Source organism: Natrix helvetica (genome assembly GCF_964273705.1).
Source record: "Natrix helvetica genome assembly, chromosome: 2".
NCBI classification, from domain to species: Eukaryota; Metazoa; Chordata; class Lepidosauria; order Squamata; family Natricidae; genus Natrix; species Natrix helvetica.
This window is the reverse complement of record NC_138552.1, coordinates 125,765,459-125,785,458: the sequence shown is the minus strand read 5'-3', so window position 1 is coordinate 125,785,458 and position 20,000 is coordinate 125,765,459. Positions and strand designations below refer to the sequence as shown.

General features: G+C 42.9%; 1 protein-coding gene across 1 annotated transcript in view; it reads right to left on the bottom strand.

Annotated features, from left to right (window-relative positions):
- Positions 1 to 11,597: 11,597 nt before the first annotated feature.
- Positions 11,598 to 20,000, bottom strand: part of PKHD1 (PKHD1 ciliary IPT domain containing fibrocystin/polyductin) — a gene marked incomplete at its 3' end in the record, with an annotated part of 306,709 nt that continues 298,306 nt past the window's right edge. The window contains 1 exon segment of the mRNA XM_081943866.1: positions 11,598 to 11,932. Within this exon segment, the coding sequence (XP_081799992.1) occupies positions 11,598 to 11,932 (335 nt within the window).

Here is a 20,000-nt window from a genome sequence, read left to right as displayed (position 1 = left end):
AAAGTTCCCAAGTTTGGACACCCCTGTCCTAATCGAACTACAGGTAGACCTCGTGTTAGGGTTCTAAATACCATGAAGAAATAAATCATTGTCCAAGGCAAAACATTCTTAAAGGTCCAATTTATTCTACAGGCAAGTTAGCACCTCTATGGAAAAATTCCAACTCTGAATTACATCCTGAAATTCCACCCAGTTGAAAGTTCATGATCTATCCCCACACCCACAAATCCATCACATGTTCCAATCACCATCTTCCACGCTGGCATCTACACCCCTCTGGTTCCGGTCAGGTGTCGAGGTGCGGAGACAAAAGATGACCTTGGCTTCTATAAAAGAATGTCAACAATACATTCTACAATCCTACTCCTTTCTATTCCCCCCTCCCAACTACTACACTATTGAAACAGCATGGAAAATTATAAGAAAGTGTGGCAGGCCAAAGATCCTAAAAATAACATAACTACAGGCCTGACAGGCGGCCTCTCCTCAAAAGAAAAACATTTCCTGCAAAGAGAATAACATAAAAGTTAACATAACAAAATTAACCACCTCTTCTCCACCCAGGGGAACCCTTTGACTTCTCGGGAAACTTCCCATTGAATTGCTTTACTAACTTCTCCACTTTTAGATTCCCACTGTTCACCCAAGTAGCTTCAGACCAAGGGTAACCCTTCCAATGCACTAAGTACTGTAAGCGACCCCTATTCAGCCTGAAATCTACAATTTTTTTCCACCTCAGATTGTGTTTCCCCTTCTATCACTACAGGAGGAGATTGAACTTGTGTGGATGCTCTTCTTTTAGACCCAATTACTGGTTTCAACAAGCTACAATGAAATTCTGGGTCAATTTCCCCTAGACTTCTGGGTAGACTGAGTTGAACTGTAACTGGGTTAACTATCTTCACTATTAGGAAATTTTGGACCCAATTCCTTGCTAGGCATTTCTAATCTTATGTATTTGTTAGATACAAAAACATTGTCCTCCACACAGTAGGGGTTTTGGATCGAGCGATGTTGATCATCTTGCTTCTGGTAGGCTTCTGCTGCAATTGCTAGAGCCTTCTTCGTATTCTCCCATCCTTTCTTTAGCATGTCCCTCCATTCACTCAAAGACATGAAGGAAGGAGGTTCTCTAGGCAGCTCAGGCATGGCAACAACTTCCATGCCACTGGTAATCTGGAAACCCGCTAATCCTCTGCTGCGGTGGACCGCATCGTTGTACGCCACTTCGGCGAAGGGTAGCAAGTCCGACCAGTTGTCGTGCTGATAGTCCACAAAACACCGGATGTATTGTTCCACCACCGCATTGACTTCCTCTGCTGCACCGTTCATGCTGGGATGAACCTCTGAGCTCAGTTCTTGTGTGGACCCAATGGATCTCAGGACCTCTCTCCAGAACTTGGCTGTGAACTGGACTCCGCGGTCTGAAATGATCCTCTTGGGTACTCCGTGCAGGCGATAAATGTGTTTCACAAACATTTTCGCTAATTCGTTTGCGGATGGCAATCCTGAACAAGCAATGAAGTGTGCCTGCTTAGAAACCAAATCAATAACTGTCCAAATTACTTTATGCCCACTGCTGTCTGGGAGTTCCACGATGAAGTCCATTGTGACCTCTTCCCATGGCCATTTAGGGCTCTCTGCTGCAGGTGCTGTAGGTTCTGGGCTCTTGGATTCAATCATCGACGGCTGGCCTTGTTCCTCCTCCGAGGCCTCCCCTTTGGTAGGACTCTTCGTCACCAGTAGTTGGGGATCCTCTTCCAGAGGTCGGTTGGTCATTTCCCCCTCCGAGGCCTCCCCCTTAGTTGGACTCTTTGTCCACCTTCAGTTGGGGATCCTCCTCCGGAGATTGTTTGCCCTTTTCCTCTTCCGAGGCCTCCCCCTTGGTAGGACACTTCGTCACCTTAAGTTGGGGATCCTCTTCCAGAGGCTGTTGGCCCAGATGACTTTTCTGTGGCGGCATCTGGGGCCCTCTCTTTACCACCGTGGCAATTGGTACACACGTTTGTTCTTCGGCAATTCCCTCCTCCGAGGCCTCCCCCTTGGTAGGACTCTTTGTCACCTTAAGTTGGGGATCCTCTTCCAGAGGTCGTTTGGGCTTTTCCCCCTCCGAGGCCTCCCGCTTGGTAGGACACTTCGTCACCTTAAGTTGGGGATCCTCTTCCAGAGGTTGTTGGCCCAGATGACTTTTCTGTGCTGGCATCTGGGGCCCTCTCTTTACCACCATGGTGATTGGTACACACATTTGTTCTTCGGCAATTCCCTCCTCCGAGGCCTTCCCCTTGGTAGGACTCTTCATCACCATAAGTTGGGGATCCTCTTCTGGAGATTGTCTGCCCTTTTCCTCTTCCGAGGCCTCCCCCTTGGTAGGACACTTCCTCACCTTAATTTGGGGATCCTCTTCCAGAGGTTGTTGGCCCAGATGACTCTTCTGTGCTGGCATCTGGGACCCTCTCTTTACCGCCGTGGTGGTTGGTGTGCACGTTTGTGGCATTGGGGCTGGAGCCAAGCACTCTGACGCTCTGTGGCCAAGTTGACAACAATGGTGGCATTTAATTGGTCCCCACGAGGAATGGAACCTAGTTACATCTCTAAACTTAGGAACCGTTTCATCACACTGCCTTGCTCTCCAACTTGCAGCTGCCCCCTTGGTAAACCCTTCTTCCATGGTGGAGATTGCTTCTCTGTAGGAAGGTGGGGTAAGAACCTTTTGGGCATTTGCAGATGCACCTTGTCCTGCTTCCCATCTTGCAGGCCTGGCTTTGGTAATCCCTTCTTCCATGTTGGTGATTGCTACTCTGTAGGAAGGTGGGGTAAGAACCACTTGCGGCCTTGCAGATGCACCTTGTCCCGCTTCCCATCTTGCCGGCCTGGCTGTGGTAATCCCTTCTTCCATGTTGGAGATTGCTACTCTGTAGGAAGGTGGGGTAAGAACCACTTGGGGCCTTGCAGGTGCACATTTTCCTGCCATCCACACTGCAGGCCTCTGTTTGGTAATCCCTTCTTCCATGGAGATTTCTTCTCTGTAGGAAGGTCTGGTAAGAACCTTTTTGGGCCTTGCAGGAGAGACTGGAACCGGTGGGGAGGTCAATCCCTCGGTTTGCCACTGCCCAGCTTTCTGCCATGGTGCCATCTGCTGAGGGAGGGCAGGTGCCCACTGGCATCCCTCCCATCCATGACTTGGGGCTAAGACCCATCCCGGGGTTGCCTGCTTCACAGGTTGCAGCTCAACCAATGATGGCTGGCTAGGGGGGTGATTGTGTCAAGAACCCTCCTGCTGGCTTGGAGGAGTTATGGGCCAAGTAGGTGCCCTCTGCTGGCTTGGAGCATTTCCCCATGCTGATGGCAAAGGAGGTGGCCAGTAGCATCTCTCCATCCAAAATCTGGGAAGAAAACCCAATCTGGTTTTGCTTCATTTACTGGTTGCAGCCCCATTTGTGGTGGCTTGCAAGTGAAAGATGCTGGCAAAATCCCTTCTTCCTGCCTCGGTTGAAATTCCCATTTTGAAAGGGAATCTTTCTCCCAGTTAGTTGCAGGGTAATAAGCCATTTCATTTATTGCCGTCTGGAAGGAGCCCAAACCTCCGTTCTAGGGTTTTTTTCTCTCCAAGCCTTGCTTCCAAGCTGGGGGGAAGGAGGGGGAGCATGCACTCACGTTTTGCTGAAGAAGTTTGGTCTGAGACTTTCCTTCCTCTTGTCATTTCTCCTCCTGCATTCTTCCAGATGCAATTAAACTGGAAGCAGCATTGCATTGCCTTTGAAGTTCCGGCACTCAGCTTCTTATCACCAAAAGCTTCTCATTAATTCTTCGCTAATATTTACGCTGTCCCGGTCAGCGTTGGGGATGCCACGACACCCATCACCAGCTCTTCCATCACCAGCCCTTCCCCCTTGCGAGGGGGAGGGTGCTAGTGAATTATTTTAAAGGGGAGAGTTGGAATAATGTTAGGGTTCTAAATACCATGCAGAAATAAATCATTGTCCAAGGCAAAACATCCTTAAAGGTCCAATTTATTCTACAGGCAAGTTAGCACCTCTATGGAAAAATTCCAACTCTGAATTACATCCTGAAATTCTACTCAGTTGAAAGTTCATGATCTATCCCCACACCCACAAATCCATCACATGTTCCAATCACCATCTTCCACGCTGGCATCTACACCCCTCTGGTTCGGGTCAGGTGTCGAGGTGCGGAGACAAAAGATGACCTTGGCTTCTATAAAAGAATGTCAACAATACATTCTACAATCCTACTCCTTTCTATCCCCCCCTCCCAACTACTACACTATTGAAACAGCATAGAAAATTATAAGAAAGTGTGGCAGGCCAAAGATCCTAAAAATAACATAACTACATGCCTGACACCTTGACTTACAACAGTTCACTTACTGACCATTCAAAGTTACAATGGCACTGAAAAATGTGATTTATGATTGCTGAAGCATTCCCATGGTCATGTGATCAAAATTCAGATGCTTGACAACTGACTCATATTTATGACTGTGGCAGTGTCCTGGAGTAATGCGACCGTCTTTTGCAACCTTCTGACATGCAAAGTCAATGGGGAAGCCAGATTCATGTAATAACCTTGTTACTAACTTAACAACTGCTGTGATTCACTTAACAACTGTGTCAAGAAAGGTCATAAAGTGGGGCAAAATTGACTTAAAACGTCTCACTTTGCAACATAAATTTTGGGCATAATTATGGCTGTAAATTAAGGACCACCTGTATTTAACCACAATATTTTTATTTTCAGTTCCTTTCCTAATTACTCCTAATGTATATTTTTGCTTTTTCAAAACATCTTTACACTGTGATCACATTCATCAGAACTCCAAGTCCTTTTTCAGCCAGTATGTGTCAAATGTAAAATTATTAGGTTTTAGCCAATGTGCATCAATATAAATTTAAACTAAATTAGATGTGTTATTTTGATCTCCATTGCATTAGTGTGGAAAGATACTTTGGTGTGTAGAGCTAACCTTCTGTTAACCTCATCTTAATTCTTTATATAACAGGCAGCAGAAGATACTGTAACTCTGACAGATTTTCAGGATTCTATTATTATAGAATATAACAATAAAGCTGCGTATAGAATTTGCATCTAGAGATTACGATCTCCCATATTTTCCTTCTAACATCTAGCTTAGTCTTTAAAACAAAGGATGTTGTTGCTGCTAACTTATTTTGGAAACTGTCAGAATTTGCTTGAAATACCTGTACATTATGTCTCTCTCCAAATACCTATACAGTACCAAATTTTGACTGAAGTTTTGATTTCTTTAACCGTTCCACACATTTCCATTTGAACAATCAAATATATTTATATCTTGTTCTGGATAAATATTTCAATAAACTGGGAATACTTCCAATTTGTGAAGACCAAAAGTTAATTTTAATGAGCCCATAGTCACAACTTCTTTCAAACAGACATTCCTGAATGTGACATATTGTTCAATGTTCTAGATTGCCACCTCGTTTGTTTTCTACCACTATAATTAATTTTCATTGTTGTTATTGCTTTATCTTGGAAGAAATGTGTTTTTCCCTGCCTAGAATCATTGTCTGTCATTTTTGTTAAACCTTGTATATCATAACTGCTGCTCCTTCCCCTTCCTCTTTGAAGTTGCCTTGCAAATCTGTAGCAATTGTAACCGTTAGTGACATAATGAAGACTGCAATCTGGATTAGGTTTAGACAGTGTCAGTGAAGGGACATTCTCAATTTGTGAGGCAGTCATAATGATCATAGAGGGTGTTCAGCACTTTTGAAAGTGTTAGTTAATCAGTATTATTGGCCAGTTAGTATGTCTTGGCAGGAATAAAATCCGACTTGCTTCAATTCTAAAGAGATGAAGGTCTTGGATTTTATATAAAGACTACTTCTATGCCATTTGAATTCACTGCAAAGAAATTTAATACAAAGCCTGCATGCAAACAGGATTGAATGAAATACAAATTATGGTCACTGTTCAAAGCCTTCTAGCAAATCTAATGTGGAACAAAAAACTAAGTCATTGGATTTAAATATATTTCCCAGCAGGTAGAAGAAAAATTCACTTGTCTTACAAAGTTTTCATTCCTATCTCTGCTCCCATTTTGCAAACAAGAAAGTAAACCTGGAGCAGTTTCAGTAGATAATTGTGCAAATGGGGGGAAAAAATTGATGTTTCAGCCAGGAGAACTGGGGGGGGGGGGGGAGGGATCTGAAACTGCTGTAAGAAACATAGGACTGGACATATTAGAGTTAGTGCCATATATGATATATGAAGCATGTTGGTACATGACTTCTTTTAAACTGGTAACTAACTGCAACAGAAACAGGTATCTCCGTTACTTCTTTTTGTAGCCATGTCCTCATGGTGCTGCCTTCAGGCAACCTTAATTCATCCTTAGGTGTACTGGGGGTAGTATTTCATACAGTGAAAGTATACGTAAAATACAGTTTTATTGTGAATACAAACTTATTCTGTTCACCAACCATCAGCAATCAGATTTGCCTGGTAGCTGTTGGCTACTTTAGGTTCCCTTTGGTCTCTGGGAACTGTATTGTGCTTTGGGCAGTGGGAATGTCTGTTCTTTTTTAAAATTTATTTATTTATTTATCATTTATTTATCATTTATTAGCTATCCATCTTACCATCGGTTAGCTCTGACAGCTTACAGTCATAAAAATATATCTATACATATACAATTAAAACATAAATAATTAAAATCAAATGTTAAAACCTAAGGATACATGGGGAGGGCGGAGTAGGTTACTCAATCCACCACCTCCACCATGCTGTTCCCCCACTGGGGACCCAAGCCAACTGGCAGAGCCACATATCTAAGCCCTTACGAAAGGATAGGAGGGTTGGTGCTAACTTCACATTGGGGGGGGGCAAGATATTCCAGAGGACAGGAGCAACAGGAGAGGAGCCCCCCCCCCGACCTCGCCAGCCAGAATATTTGGGCTGATGGGACCCTCCTTTGCCAGCACAAGTGGGACAGGCCAATCCAGTCGGGTGATTCAGGTCTGAGTCAGTCAATGGCAAGGAAAGAATTGCATTGTGACATGGGAGACTGAGGAAGTTTCTTTCTCTGGTTCTTCATGTGGAATTCTCCCTATGATAGTAAGCTGTTGCTTGAGCAGTTTTTATAAATGAGTTTGGTATTCTTCTTGACTATTGTGCAATCCACATCCAAAAGAAGCCATATAATTATATGCCACAAGGTGAGTTGTATAAAGTACAACTAAAGTTGTTCTACTAGTATATCTCTAAGCCACCCAACTGTGATTCATTTACATGGATTTTGCAACAACATAACTGCTTCATTTATTTATTAAACAAATTTAGACGGCTGACTCCAGGCAGTTTATAGCATTAAAATTCATGCCTTGAGAATCCCAGAGAATTTGAAACCCTCATTTGATCTTTAGGTATATCCATCCCCCACCCCCACCCCACCTCCCATCGTTAGCTATTCAACAAGTATCTGAAATGGAAAAAGCCATGTACAATATATTCCTTTTTGGCAGTGCTTTCTAACAGTTGGATAGTCCAGTTCCTTAGACCTAGATAGTCCAGTTCCTTATACCTTCCCCACTTTTACCCTTGTTCAAAGCCAAATTCTGTATCCTGCTTTTTTCTACCCATTTCATGAAGCTATATACATACATACATACATACATACATACATACACACACACACACACACACACACACACACACACACACACACACACACACACACACACACACACACACATATATATATATATATATATATATATATATATATATATATATATATATATATATATAGTGTCAAAACCCCTGGTATGCCCAAATATGGGAGGGAACACACTGTTTCCCTTTGTCTGTCCTTCAGCTCACTCCAGGAGACCATCCAGGCAGAAAAACCACATTTATAATGTTGCCTTTGTTATATTTGTGTTGTATTTGTGCTGATAAATAAATAAATGGAGACTAGTATAGATCTATTTCAAGCTTTTTAGCTCTCATCAGCTAGCCATATATATATATATATATATATATATATATATATATATATATATATATATATATATATATATATATATATATATATATATATATATATATATATATATATATATAATCAACTTTTTAATTTTTTTATTTCACAAAGACATTAGTCATAATATAATTTGGTCTACATCTGCCAATAAATTTGTCATTGTGAAAATCACTGCCCCATTCCTCTGCTTCACAGCAAACATAGGGATAAAATGTTTGCAGTGAAAATTACTGGAGTATTTTAAAGGTGCCATTTTATGCAGCATAGAATCAATAATTACTAGTAAGCTATGTCGGTCAGGCATGAAAGTTGGAAAAACAGCACAAAATACAATCACAGCTTTTCTTGTTGCTAAAAATATTCATTTTTCCCCCTCCAGGATTAACACGGGGATTATATTTTAATTTTTCAGTTACTAAACAGAAAAATATTTTACTAGAAAAGAATGGTATTAAAGAGAAATGATTCTTCATTTGCCCTTAGGCAAAGACAGGATTTGATTTGATGTGTTACTTTGGAATCTGGATTGGTACCCAGAGATGAGAGAAGTGTTTAATATAATTTACATTTCATTTTCTCACTTGACACGAGTCTCCTGTCACTCATCAAATGAAGGGGTTTTAGCAAATAACTTTTGTCAGCATGAGAGAAGAGAGGATATTTCTAGCAATTTCACCCCTCTTGTATTATTAATATGCTGGACACACATACAATATTATATTTGGTAGAAACTGATAGTGGTACATTGATGGGAAAATATCAGTAGCCAGTTTGAAGGGTATCAGCATGACTGATTTTCATCCCTTGCCTGCTTTTGACATTAAAACTATTAAGATCAAGTCTGCAACCCTAAGTAGATTCTCACAACTAGAAATTCTTTTACAGTATAGACATTTCAAAGGAGCAGCACACTCACAAATCTCTCATTTTTTCTGTTGAAACAAACATGGTTGTATAAGCCAGCTATCCTGCCCATTTATTTCAAGGCACATTTCTCCATCAATTGCACATTCAGTTGGGGTTCCAAAACCATGCATTTATGCTTATTTGTTATTTAGATTTGTTGTCTAGATGGCTAGAACTTAAAGTAGCTTGCACAGAAATTTCCCTTTATTTTATTCCGCCCAACAATCTTGAGTCTAAGTGTGACTGCTCCATAATCATCTGTAAGTTTCTATGGCAAAACTTTTTTTTTCCTACCCCTAGTCTAATAACTTAATTGTTGCACCATATTGTCATAGTACAAGTATGTACACCTTATTTGGGATAAAGGGATTGATCCTTATTCCAGTATGGTCACTACAGACTTAAATGGATTTGATATTTCACCAATGAGAGTCTTTCATTGATAGGCATAGTTAATTATAGAAATACATCTGTTAAGTATTTTAAATAGTTTTATGACAGAATATTATATGTGGGCCTAACCTTGGAAATTTCAACGGATGAATAATTCAGCTGCTAGAATCCCAACCAAATGTATCAAGCTGTAACTATGTTCCAAGGACTTATCTTAATTCTCAATTTATTTCCAAGCCAATTCAGTTTCTAAATAGTTAGTAAAGTCCAACTATCTGAAAGAAAATCTCCTTCTTAACCAGCCAGGGCTTCAGAACAAGTATTTTCCATTAAATGTAACTGGAAGAAGGGCATCTTTATAAGACTTTTCCAACAACTTATATTGCCCTGTGGGAGTAAATACTATTTTTGTTGCTAAATTAGAGGTAGTTTGTGCCCCAAATTTCTGTTGTTAAGTGAATCACTGAAGTTGATAACTTAGTAACCCAGTTGTTAAGTGAATCCAGCTTCCCCATTGACTTTACTTGTCAGAAGGTCCCAAAAGAGGGCTATCTGACCCTGGGCACTGCAACTGTCATAAATATGAGTCAATTGCCACCCCCTTCCTCCCTGTCTTTTACCTAGCCCTGTCAGCACCAGATCTATCCATCCTGCCTTCAGACAATGCCCCCTGCAATCCCATCAGAGCCAAAGAATTGAAGCCTTCCTTAAGCACCACAATACAACCAGCCAGCTTCCTTAAATGTTATCAAACAATCAGATCCCTAGGATTTCCTACCCTGCAGCTCTCGATTTCCCTGAAAGTCTTTGTTTCCCAATGATCATTATTGTCTTCAACCGTCTTCAAGAAAAACAAGAAAGTCCAGTTGTCTCTTGAAAAAGGACAACTATGACCTGGATGACTGAGAATCTCTATATACATTTCCCATTGATCCCATTCTTGAAAAGTTGGGATCCAGTTATTACTGATTAAACTGTTTGCTATTTCTCCTCAGTGTTGGGCTCTGCTCTTCTGAATTTCCCATATAATATATTTATATTGACACAATCATTTATGTGACAGATTCAACATATTTTTAGTTCTTGTTATCTCTTTAAAATAATGAAGCAAACATAATTTTGCTATTATATGAATGCAACCCAGTTTAAGAAATTAGACACTTATTTACACAGGCATGTAAATAATGAATGCATTGGATTCCAGAGAACAGTAGATAACTAAGATGTCTTATTTAACTTGTAAAGCAAATGTGCACCTTAATTGTACGCATATATGTACATGGAACTACATTCATACGATCTTCACTAGAAATTACAGTAACAGCATAAAATACTTGCAGTGCTAATCCAATGGAAATTTACATTATTGGATATAATTTATCAGAAATGATGGAATGATTCAAGCCTTCACTTGGAATTCTTTATGTCTATTCATGCTGAAAATGAGAAAAGTCACTATACTGATCCCACTTATTTTGTGAGTTCTGGTGGACTACATGCCAGGACAGCAGTTTTGGAAGGTGCTAATTCCAAAGGCCAGTGTAAATTCTAAATCAGCTTTTATTCATAAGACTTTAACACAGTTCTTGAAAATGGTGCTGGAAAGGTCTGTCTGTATCACTGCCTTAGCCATGAAAAAAATTAGCATTTTAAACTATTTTATTTAGTTAAACAATTTTATAATTTAAATGATTATACTAATTTAATATTATTTTCTGTAATAAGGCCCACAGCTAAATAAGCAAGTAACAAGGCAAACAAAAACAGTGGTTTATCATTCTACATCACCTCTAGCAATAGCAATAGCACTTAAATTTATATACTGCTTCACAGTGCTGTACAGCCCTCTCCAATTGGTTTACAGAGTCAGTATATTGCCCCCAACAATTTGGGTCCTCATTTTACTGATCTTGGAAAGTCAACTTTGAATCAGGGTCAAACTGCTGGCAGTCAGCAGAGTTAGCTTGCAATATGGCATTCTAACTACTTTGCCATCATGGCTATATAGTAGAATATGGCTAAAATCAGTAAGTAAGAGAAATAACAGTGATCATGAGATAACAAAACACCACTGAAACCATCCCCAGTGACTTCTGCTAGAAACAATTCATAGGAACATTGCTTGCCCATTGGTCTTCGTTCATTTCACTCTAAAAATTAAACAAATCGTCTCCATTTTCTATGTCTCAAAATATGCAGTTACATTAAGAACAAGAAGCACAAAAGCAGCCAAACACTCAGGAACATTTGGATATTATGATACTGTAATTTCCTGTTTTCCCCTCACATCTTCTTCAGATTTTGTCACAGGCATCTCTTTGTGTCTTTTATGTTTTTGGTCTATGAATTGCTCTCCTTTCATTTCTTTACGCTGAACATAGTCAATGATATGCTGTTTGGTCTTCTTCCATTCATTAAGCTCCTTGATGTGAAGTTCTTGAAGCTTCAGAGACTCCCTGGTTGATTTCCTTTTATTGAGCCAATGGTCTTGTTCGATTTCATTTGCTGTCCCTGTTAATGTGGTGCTCAATGTTTTTTGATGTAACGTCTTTAATGGCTCTTCTGTAAGTTGTTCACACAGTTTTATATCTGTTAGAAAACACATAGTCTGTCAGTAATGACAGTAAATTAATACATTCTCAGCTTTCTTAAAAGCTGTTCAACAGCTACTGACACATGATGGAGAAACTGTGTATTGAGTCTAGATGCCAAAAAGAAAAGGGGACTAGCCAAACTATGTTTGCTGCTTTCATTTTTCATACTTTGTCCCAGTTTAAACTTTATTTTTATTTGTTTGTTTGTTTATCATGACATTTATTTATTGTGTTTTACATTTAATCATCTGAAAATGGTGTTTATATTCCAGAAATAAAACAAGGAAAGAAGAAAGAAAGAGAACACATATTTTCTCATTATGATGGCCTACATATAGTGATCCTTTAAAACCATGAACAGAATCCAGCTAATTTCCTTTGCCAGTGCAAGGATTCCTTCAGTAGAACAGGGAGGGCTAATCAGTGAATTCTTGTATGGTTGGCTTTAGAAAGTATCCTTTTGTAAGAGAATTTGGAAAATGAGCAATCAAAGAAGCGGAAATGGATGAAAATCATATCTTTCCCCAACCTGCTGATTAAAATCTTTTATCAACAAAGGGGAAATATTTGGATTTAGTCCTATGTCATTATGCAGTTGGATGAAAGTAGCTAAACCAAAGCAAATCTAATCTCTTAGATGATTTATGTTATATTAAGTTCTAAACTGGTTTACTCTGTTTTATATCCCTAAACACTAGTTAAAATGCCAAAAAATATATTGGATCAAATATATTCCACGGAAAATAAAATTAGCTGGCAGAAACGAAGGAGAAATAATTACCTTTGACAGTTTCTCCATTTTCAAAGGCAACAATGTTTTAAAAGGTAGGGGATGTTTAAGAAATTAGATACTTCATGTCACACATTTTATATTAGCTTAATATATTGTTATTCCTATTTAAAATCTGAATATATCAGGGATTTTTTTTCTGAACTTCCAGCAATTTCTTTTAAAAAATAATCTAAAGGCCTAGATTTTCTTTTGCAGAGAGAGAGTGGGGGGAAAATATTCCCATTAATTATTTACATGTTAGCTCCAATCATTGAGGTACCTGTCATCCTTACCAGCTGAAATAAAAGTCCACTATGTAAAGGTTCCAAAGGACTATGACAGTCTCCTACTGTGATTTTATAGACAGAACTAAGTCAGCACACATTATATGTCAGAGCCAACATCAGAAAGAATCAGATCCTTTGATCTCAGACCTCCACAGGAAGCTTAGATCTCAGACAAATTAGATAAAAAATGAATTTATAGCAGATATGTATCCTAAGGCATACAGCTGAATGCTGTATTTTGAAAGAGTATAGCAAATATCAAAACATACAAACTGTAGCATTTCCTTTTTTGCTCCTTCTGCTCTTCTGTAATAAATATTAATTAAAATCAGAAAATGAAACTTAAAACTAGCTTCTTTCTGCTTCCTTCATATGCAACAAGTTTGAGTCCAGAAAAGCACTTGCAATTCTTTTTTTGCATTCTATCTTAGTCTTATCTTCAGTAGAATAACATACCATTCTTCTCCCCAGTTTATGCACACATACTTGTGCCTTCTCAAGCAATATTTTTAGAGAGAGAAAATTGAGGCTAAGCTTTTATTCACAAACTGCAATCTAGCCCTTCTTTGCCTCCAACCCTAGAACATGAATGGAAACCAAACTCTAGCCAGGTGCATTCTTTGAGATCTTCTTCTTCTTCTGCCATATCAGCCATCAGCCATTGCCAATCATGTTGGTGATCCTATTTTTATCAAAAAATGCTGTTGAGTTCTGTCCAAACAAGTCTCTTAGATTCTGAAGCCATGATGTTCTTCTTCTGCCTGGACCTTGTTTGCCTTCAATCTTTCCTTGAAGAATTAAGTGAGCTATGCCATACATTTCTGGATGTTGTATCACATGTCCAAAATATTCTAATGTTTGCTTTTTTGTGGTTTTGATGATTTCCCTTGGCTTTCCCAGGCAGCTTATCACCTCCTCATTCCTGATTTTGTCAACCCAATTTATATGTAACAGCCGCCTGTAAATCCACATTTCCAATGCTTCTAGTCTCTTCAAATGGATTTCTGACAGATATCAACTCTGCACTCCATAGAGATTCTTTGAGCTATACTGTATCAATGGCAGGGGTATAAAGATCCCCCCCACCACCACCAAAATAAACAAGGAGAACAGTGTGAAATAGGTTTAAAATCATAGAGGCATAAGCAATAGGGAAGAATTGTTGGACATGTTTGAAAAAAGATCCTAGTTGACTGAAGTATGAAAATTGCTAGTTGCAATTTCCAGATAAAAATTGATTTCTATGAATATAGAGTAAATAAATAACTGACACAGCTTAAAAAATCCTAACTTTATTTAAATTTTATTATCTACCAGACAACCTGAATAACTGAAGGAACACAAGGAAACATTATGACCTGATCCAAAGATGCTGTTTCACATGCAGAAACAAATGCAATTACTTTTCTTTCTGGAGAAAGTTTTTGTTCCATTATGTAACATTGTATGAGAAAAGTGAAAAAATTCTAAACATATTTTCTGCTTTTGTAATAAGATAGGAATCTGCTCAACTTCCTGCATAAGAGGAAGAATAGGAAATATCAAATAATCCATCTGCCTTTATTTTGCAAATGATTGCACAGCATTTACCATTGGGGGTCTAGAACAACTTGCCATGACCAACTCACCGTGGCACAAATCAATACTGTTTTAATTGTCTCATTCAGTTACTTTTATTATTGTAGATTATGTTTTCATCAAAATTATTGTAACTCTTGTATTTCTGGATTGACTTTGTTTTATTATTATTGACCATAGTTCCATCGAGTATATACAATATACAATCTAACCTAGAATAGAATAACAGAATGAATGAATGAATGAATGAAATTTAATTTGTTAGCCGCACCCTCTCCAAAAGGACTCGGGGCGGCGTACAATAAAACACATGCAATATACATATATATACAATACATATACAAATACAAATAAACACATACACATACATGTACCTGGAGGAGGTAACACTCATAATATATATATAAAAATACAATTAAAATAGCTATTAAAACACCCTCAGTTAAAAATTACAAAATTTAAAAAACCCGTCAGGAGCAATAGGATAAAACTATGGTTGAGCCAGGCCTGCTAATTGGAAGAGGTGGGTCTTGAGCTTTACACAGAAGGAGCGGAGGTCAGAGGTAATCCTGATATCAGGGGGGAGGTCATTCCACAGGGCTGGGCCCGCCACAGAGAAGGCTCTGCTCCTAGGCGCCGCCCCCCGACACTGTTTGGTGGACGGCACCTGGAGAAGTCCCTCTCTGTGCGAGCGAATTGGTCGTAGGGATGTATGGGGCAGGACGCGATCCCGCAGGTAACTAGGTCCTGTGCCATGAAGCGCTTTAAAGATCGTTATCAAAACCTTGAAACGCACCCCATAGACCACAGGAAGCCAGTGCAGCTCGCGCAGGAGAGGTGTTACATGGGAGTACCTAGTACTCCCCATAATCACCCGCATGGCCGCATTCTGGACCAACTGCAGTCTCCGAGTGCATCTCAAGGGAAGCCCCATGTAGAGAGCATTGCAGTAGTCCAGGCGAGACGTCACCAGCGCATGAGTGACTGTGCGTAAGGCATCCCGGTCCAATAGGGGGCACAATTGGCGCACCAGGCGAACCTGGTGGAACGCCCCCCTTGCCACGGCTGTCACATGGTCATCCATGGACAGCCGGGCATCTAGGAGGACGCCCAAATTGCACGCCCGCTCCACGGGGGCTAGCTGTACGCCCCCAATGGCCAGAGATGGAAACAACTGGTTGAACCAGGGGGCCGGAACCCACAGCCACTCCGTCTTGGAGGGGTTGAGTTTGAGTTGGTTGCCATCCATCCAGACCCGTACGGCTTCCAAGCACCGGGACATCACTTCGACGGCCTCGTTGGGGTGGTTCGGGGTGGAAATGTACAGCTGGGTATCATCAGCGTAAAGATGATATCCCACCCCGAAACCACGAATGATCTCGCCCAGCGGCTTCATGTATGTGTTGAACAGGAGTGGCGAGAGGACCGACCCCTGTGGCACCCCACAAGTGAGGGGGCTTAGGGTCGACCTCTGCTCCCCTGCCAACACACGTTGCATCCGGCCGGAGAGGTAGAAGCCGAACCACCGCAAAACGGTGCCCCGAACCCCCAACCCCTCCAGTCGGTGCAACAGGATACCATGGTCGATGGTATCAAAAGCCGCCGAGAGGTCTAATAGGACCAGGATAGAGGAACAACCCCTATCTCTGGCCCTCCAGAGATCATCCACCAACGCGACCAAGGCCGTCTCCGTGCTGTGCCCGGGTCGGAAGCCGGACTGGCGCGGGTCTAGATAATCATTTTCCTCCAGATGTCGTGGAAACTGAGAAGCTACCACACTCTCTACAACCTTCGCTAAAAAGGGAAGGTTGGAGACAGGACGATAATTGGCTAGCTCCGTTGGGTCCAGGGAAGGCTTCTTGAGTAAGGGTCTCACCACCGCCTCTTTCAAGGCGGCCGGAAGAGACCCCTCGCCCAACGAAGCGTTCACTAGGCCCAGGAGCCAGTCACGTGTAACCTCCCAGGATGCCAGTACAAGCCAGGAGGGACACGGGTCTAGCAAACATGTGGTAGGTCGCAGCCGTCCACGCAATCTGTCCAAATCCTCGATGGCAACCAAGTCAAACTCCTCCCAGAGTGGTCTCTCAAGACTCGCCTCGGACGTCTCCACTAGACGACTGAAAGGGACCCATTTCTTCCGGATTTGAGCGATTTTATCCTGCAGATATTTCCCAAATTCCTCTGCCCTGCCCTGTAAAGGGGCTTCCCGTGGCCTCTGAAACAGAAGGGAGCGGGTCACCCGAAACAGGGCGGCAGGGCGGTTCTCTGCGGATGCAATGAGAGCGGCACAATATTGACGTTTGGCTGCTCTCAATGCCACAAGGTACGTCCTTAAATGGGTTCGTACCTGTGCTCAGTCAAATTCGGAACGGGAGGATCTCCAACAACTCTCTAGGCGTCTCTTGCGGCGTTTCATCACCCTTAGCTCCTCAGTAAACCAAGGGGCCAGGGTGGTTCGTTGCCGCAGGAGAGGCCGCAAAGGCGCCACTTGGTCTAAGGCCCCGGTAGTCGCGCTGTCCCATGCGATCACCAGGTCCTCTACCCGGTGGCGGGTCAGGTCTACAGGTGGTGGCCCAAGCTCCATCTGGAACTTATCTGGTTCAATCAGGCGCCTGGGGCGGAACCACCTAATATCTTCCAGCTCCGCCTCCCCGCAGCGGGGGGTAGCACCAGGGAAGTCAAGTCGGAGAAGTGAGTGATCTGACCATGACAGGGGAGTGATGGTTAAATCCCCTACTCCCAGATCACTCATCCACTGGCCAGAGACAAAAACAAGGTCCAGCATGTGGCCTCCCTCGTGTGTCGGGCCCTGAATCAATTGAGTCAGGTCCATGGCTGTCATGGAAGCCATGAACTCCCGAACCCCCTCGGACGCTTCTCCCACCGATGGCAAGTTGAAATCCCCCATCACTAAAAGTTTGGGGGTCTCAACCGCCACCGATGCGATCAGCTCGAGGAGTTCAGGCAGGGCCGCTGATGTATAGCGAGGAGCCAGGTATACTATCAGCAGGCCCAACTGTCTCCCTGGGCCCCACCTCATGACAAGGGACTCACACCCGGATGTCTGCGGCACAGTGGACTCCCTTGGCTCTAAGTCTTCCCGAATGATCACTGCTACCCCACCGCCCCTTCCCTGGGCCCGAGGCTGGTGAAATGCTCGATAACCTGGTGGGCACATTTCCACGAGGGGTAAACCTCCCTCGTGGCCCAACCAGGTCTCCGTTATTCCTGCGAGGTCCGGCTCCCCCTCAAGAATTAGATCGTAGATGAGGGGGGCCTTATTAACAACGGACCTCGCATTGCATAACAACAGCCTCAGGCCCTGGGTCTGCAGATCCTGACCACCTAGTATAATAAAAATATAATAATAAATATTTATTTCTTAGCCGCACCCTCTCCCGAAGGACTCGGGGCGGCGTAGTATGCGGGGGTTGGTACAAGCGACCGGGTGTGACCAACAACCACGGTCTCCCAACCGACTACAGGTTCTTAATCTGTCCTTGCGCCTGCCCCTCCCTATGACCGTTGGAATCAAAGAGCCCTGTATTGGAACGATAACCTCCCTCTCCTCCTTTCCACTCCCTCCCCTCAAGACCACACCTGGTGACCTGGCTCTATCATCACTCCTGACCTCCACCCACCCCCCAACCCTGGAACCCCTACAAATTCTTAAAAAACACTTTACTAAAAAACCCCTTAATTTACGCTTCCTCCACCTCTCTGGGTTAATAAACCCGTCCTCAAGGTGGGCCCTCGAGAGGGCTGGAGGCCAGACCTGCGAGAGAGGGGACTCCCGCAGCTGCAGTAAATCCGACTTCGTGTACATAAGAATCATAATTGAAAAGTCATAGGGGCAAGGTTAATTAGTTACAGATGCTGAGATGTATCATAGTTTGTCGTAGATATTGTCCTAACCCTGGATGGAAAAGGTAAGTTAGTGGGCTAGTCGATGGTAAAATAAATTAATGAGGTTTGAAGCTGTGGCAAGAGAGTCAGTACTCGATAAAGGCAGGAGGGAAAAAGTCACACCTTCAGCAAATGTCCACCTATCCCCCTGGTGTCTCTCCTCCATGACCAGGCCCAGGAAAAGATGGACACTTGCCTCCTCAGGACCCCTGCAGCTCATCTTCGCAGGGGCTATTGTTAGATGTTAGACATGTTAGATGATAGACATGTTAGATTCCACAACCTTAGATTTCAAGCTTGCCATTCCAGTTGTCTTTGTTCTAATGTGCTTCACTCAGCTCCCCCTCCACCAGCCGCCTCGTTTAGCTCTCCTCTCTTCTCCTCTCCTCAACTCCATCCACACAACGAAGCAGCCTCCAGCTTCTGACCAGCGCCCCGGCCAGCACGCCAACACGCCAACACGCCAACACGCCAACACGCCAACACGCCAGTCACCATCATTGTGGCTCCACACGTCTCTCCGCCTCTCCACGCCTCTCGCCTCTCGCCTTTCGCCATTTGTCTCTCCGCTCAGCGCCTGGCGCTCCGCTCAGCGTCTGGCGCTCCCACCAGCCAGACGAACACCCCACTACACACCTCTGCTCGCCTCTCGCCTCTCCGCTCCGTTCTCCGCTCCACTCTCCGCCCAGCGCCAAGCGCTCAGCAAAAGGCAAACGGCGTTCGGCGTTCGGCACTCTCACATTCATTCTGCGCTCGGCGTCCTCAGCGTTCTCGGTTTCCTGCCGGCCAGCCGACCACCCAAGCGCCCTGCCCGACCCATCAGAGCCAGGCAGAGCCAGGGGGTGATCGCCGACAAAGCCCGACCCTCAGAATGACATTGAGGGTCGGCAGCACCTCTCCCAGCTGGGAGACCCCTCCGCAATACTGCGGAGCTTACACGACAGCCGCCATTCGCCCCGGAAGCTCCTCCGAGCTGAGTTGGAAGGGACCTTGGAGATCTTTTAGTCCAACCCCCTGCTTAGGCAGAATAGAATAGAATAACAGAGTTGGAAGGGACCTTGGAGATCTTCTAGTCCAACCCCCTGCTTAGGCAGAATAGAATAGAATAACAGAGTTGGAAGGGACCTTGGAGGTCTTCTAGTCCAATCTCCTGCTTAGGCAGGAAATCCTATACCATTTCAGACAAATAGTTATTCAATCTTCCAGTGTTGGAGAATTTACAACTTATGGAGGCAAATTGTTCTACTGATTAATTGTTCTGTCAGGAAATTTCTCTTTAGTTCTAGGCTTCTCTCCTTGATTAGTTTACATCCATTGCTTCTTGTTCTACCCTCAGGTGCTTTGGAGAATAGTTTGACTCCCTCTTCTTTGAGGCAGCCCCTGAGATATTGGAACACTGCTATCATGTCACCCCTAGTCCTTCTTTTCATCAAACTAGACATTCCCAATTCCGGCATCTATTCTTTATAAGTTTTAGCCTCCAGTCTCCTAATCATCTTTGTTGTTCTTCTCTGCACTCT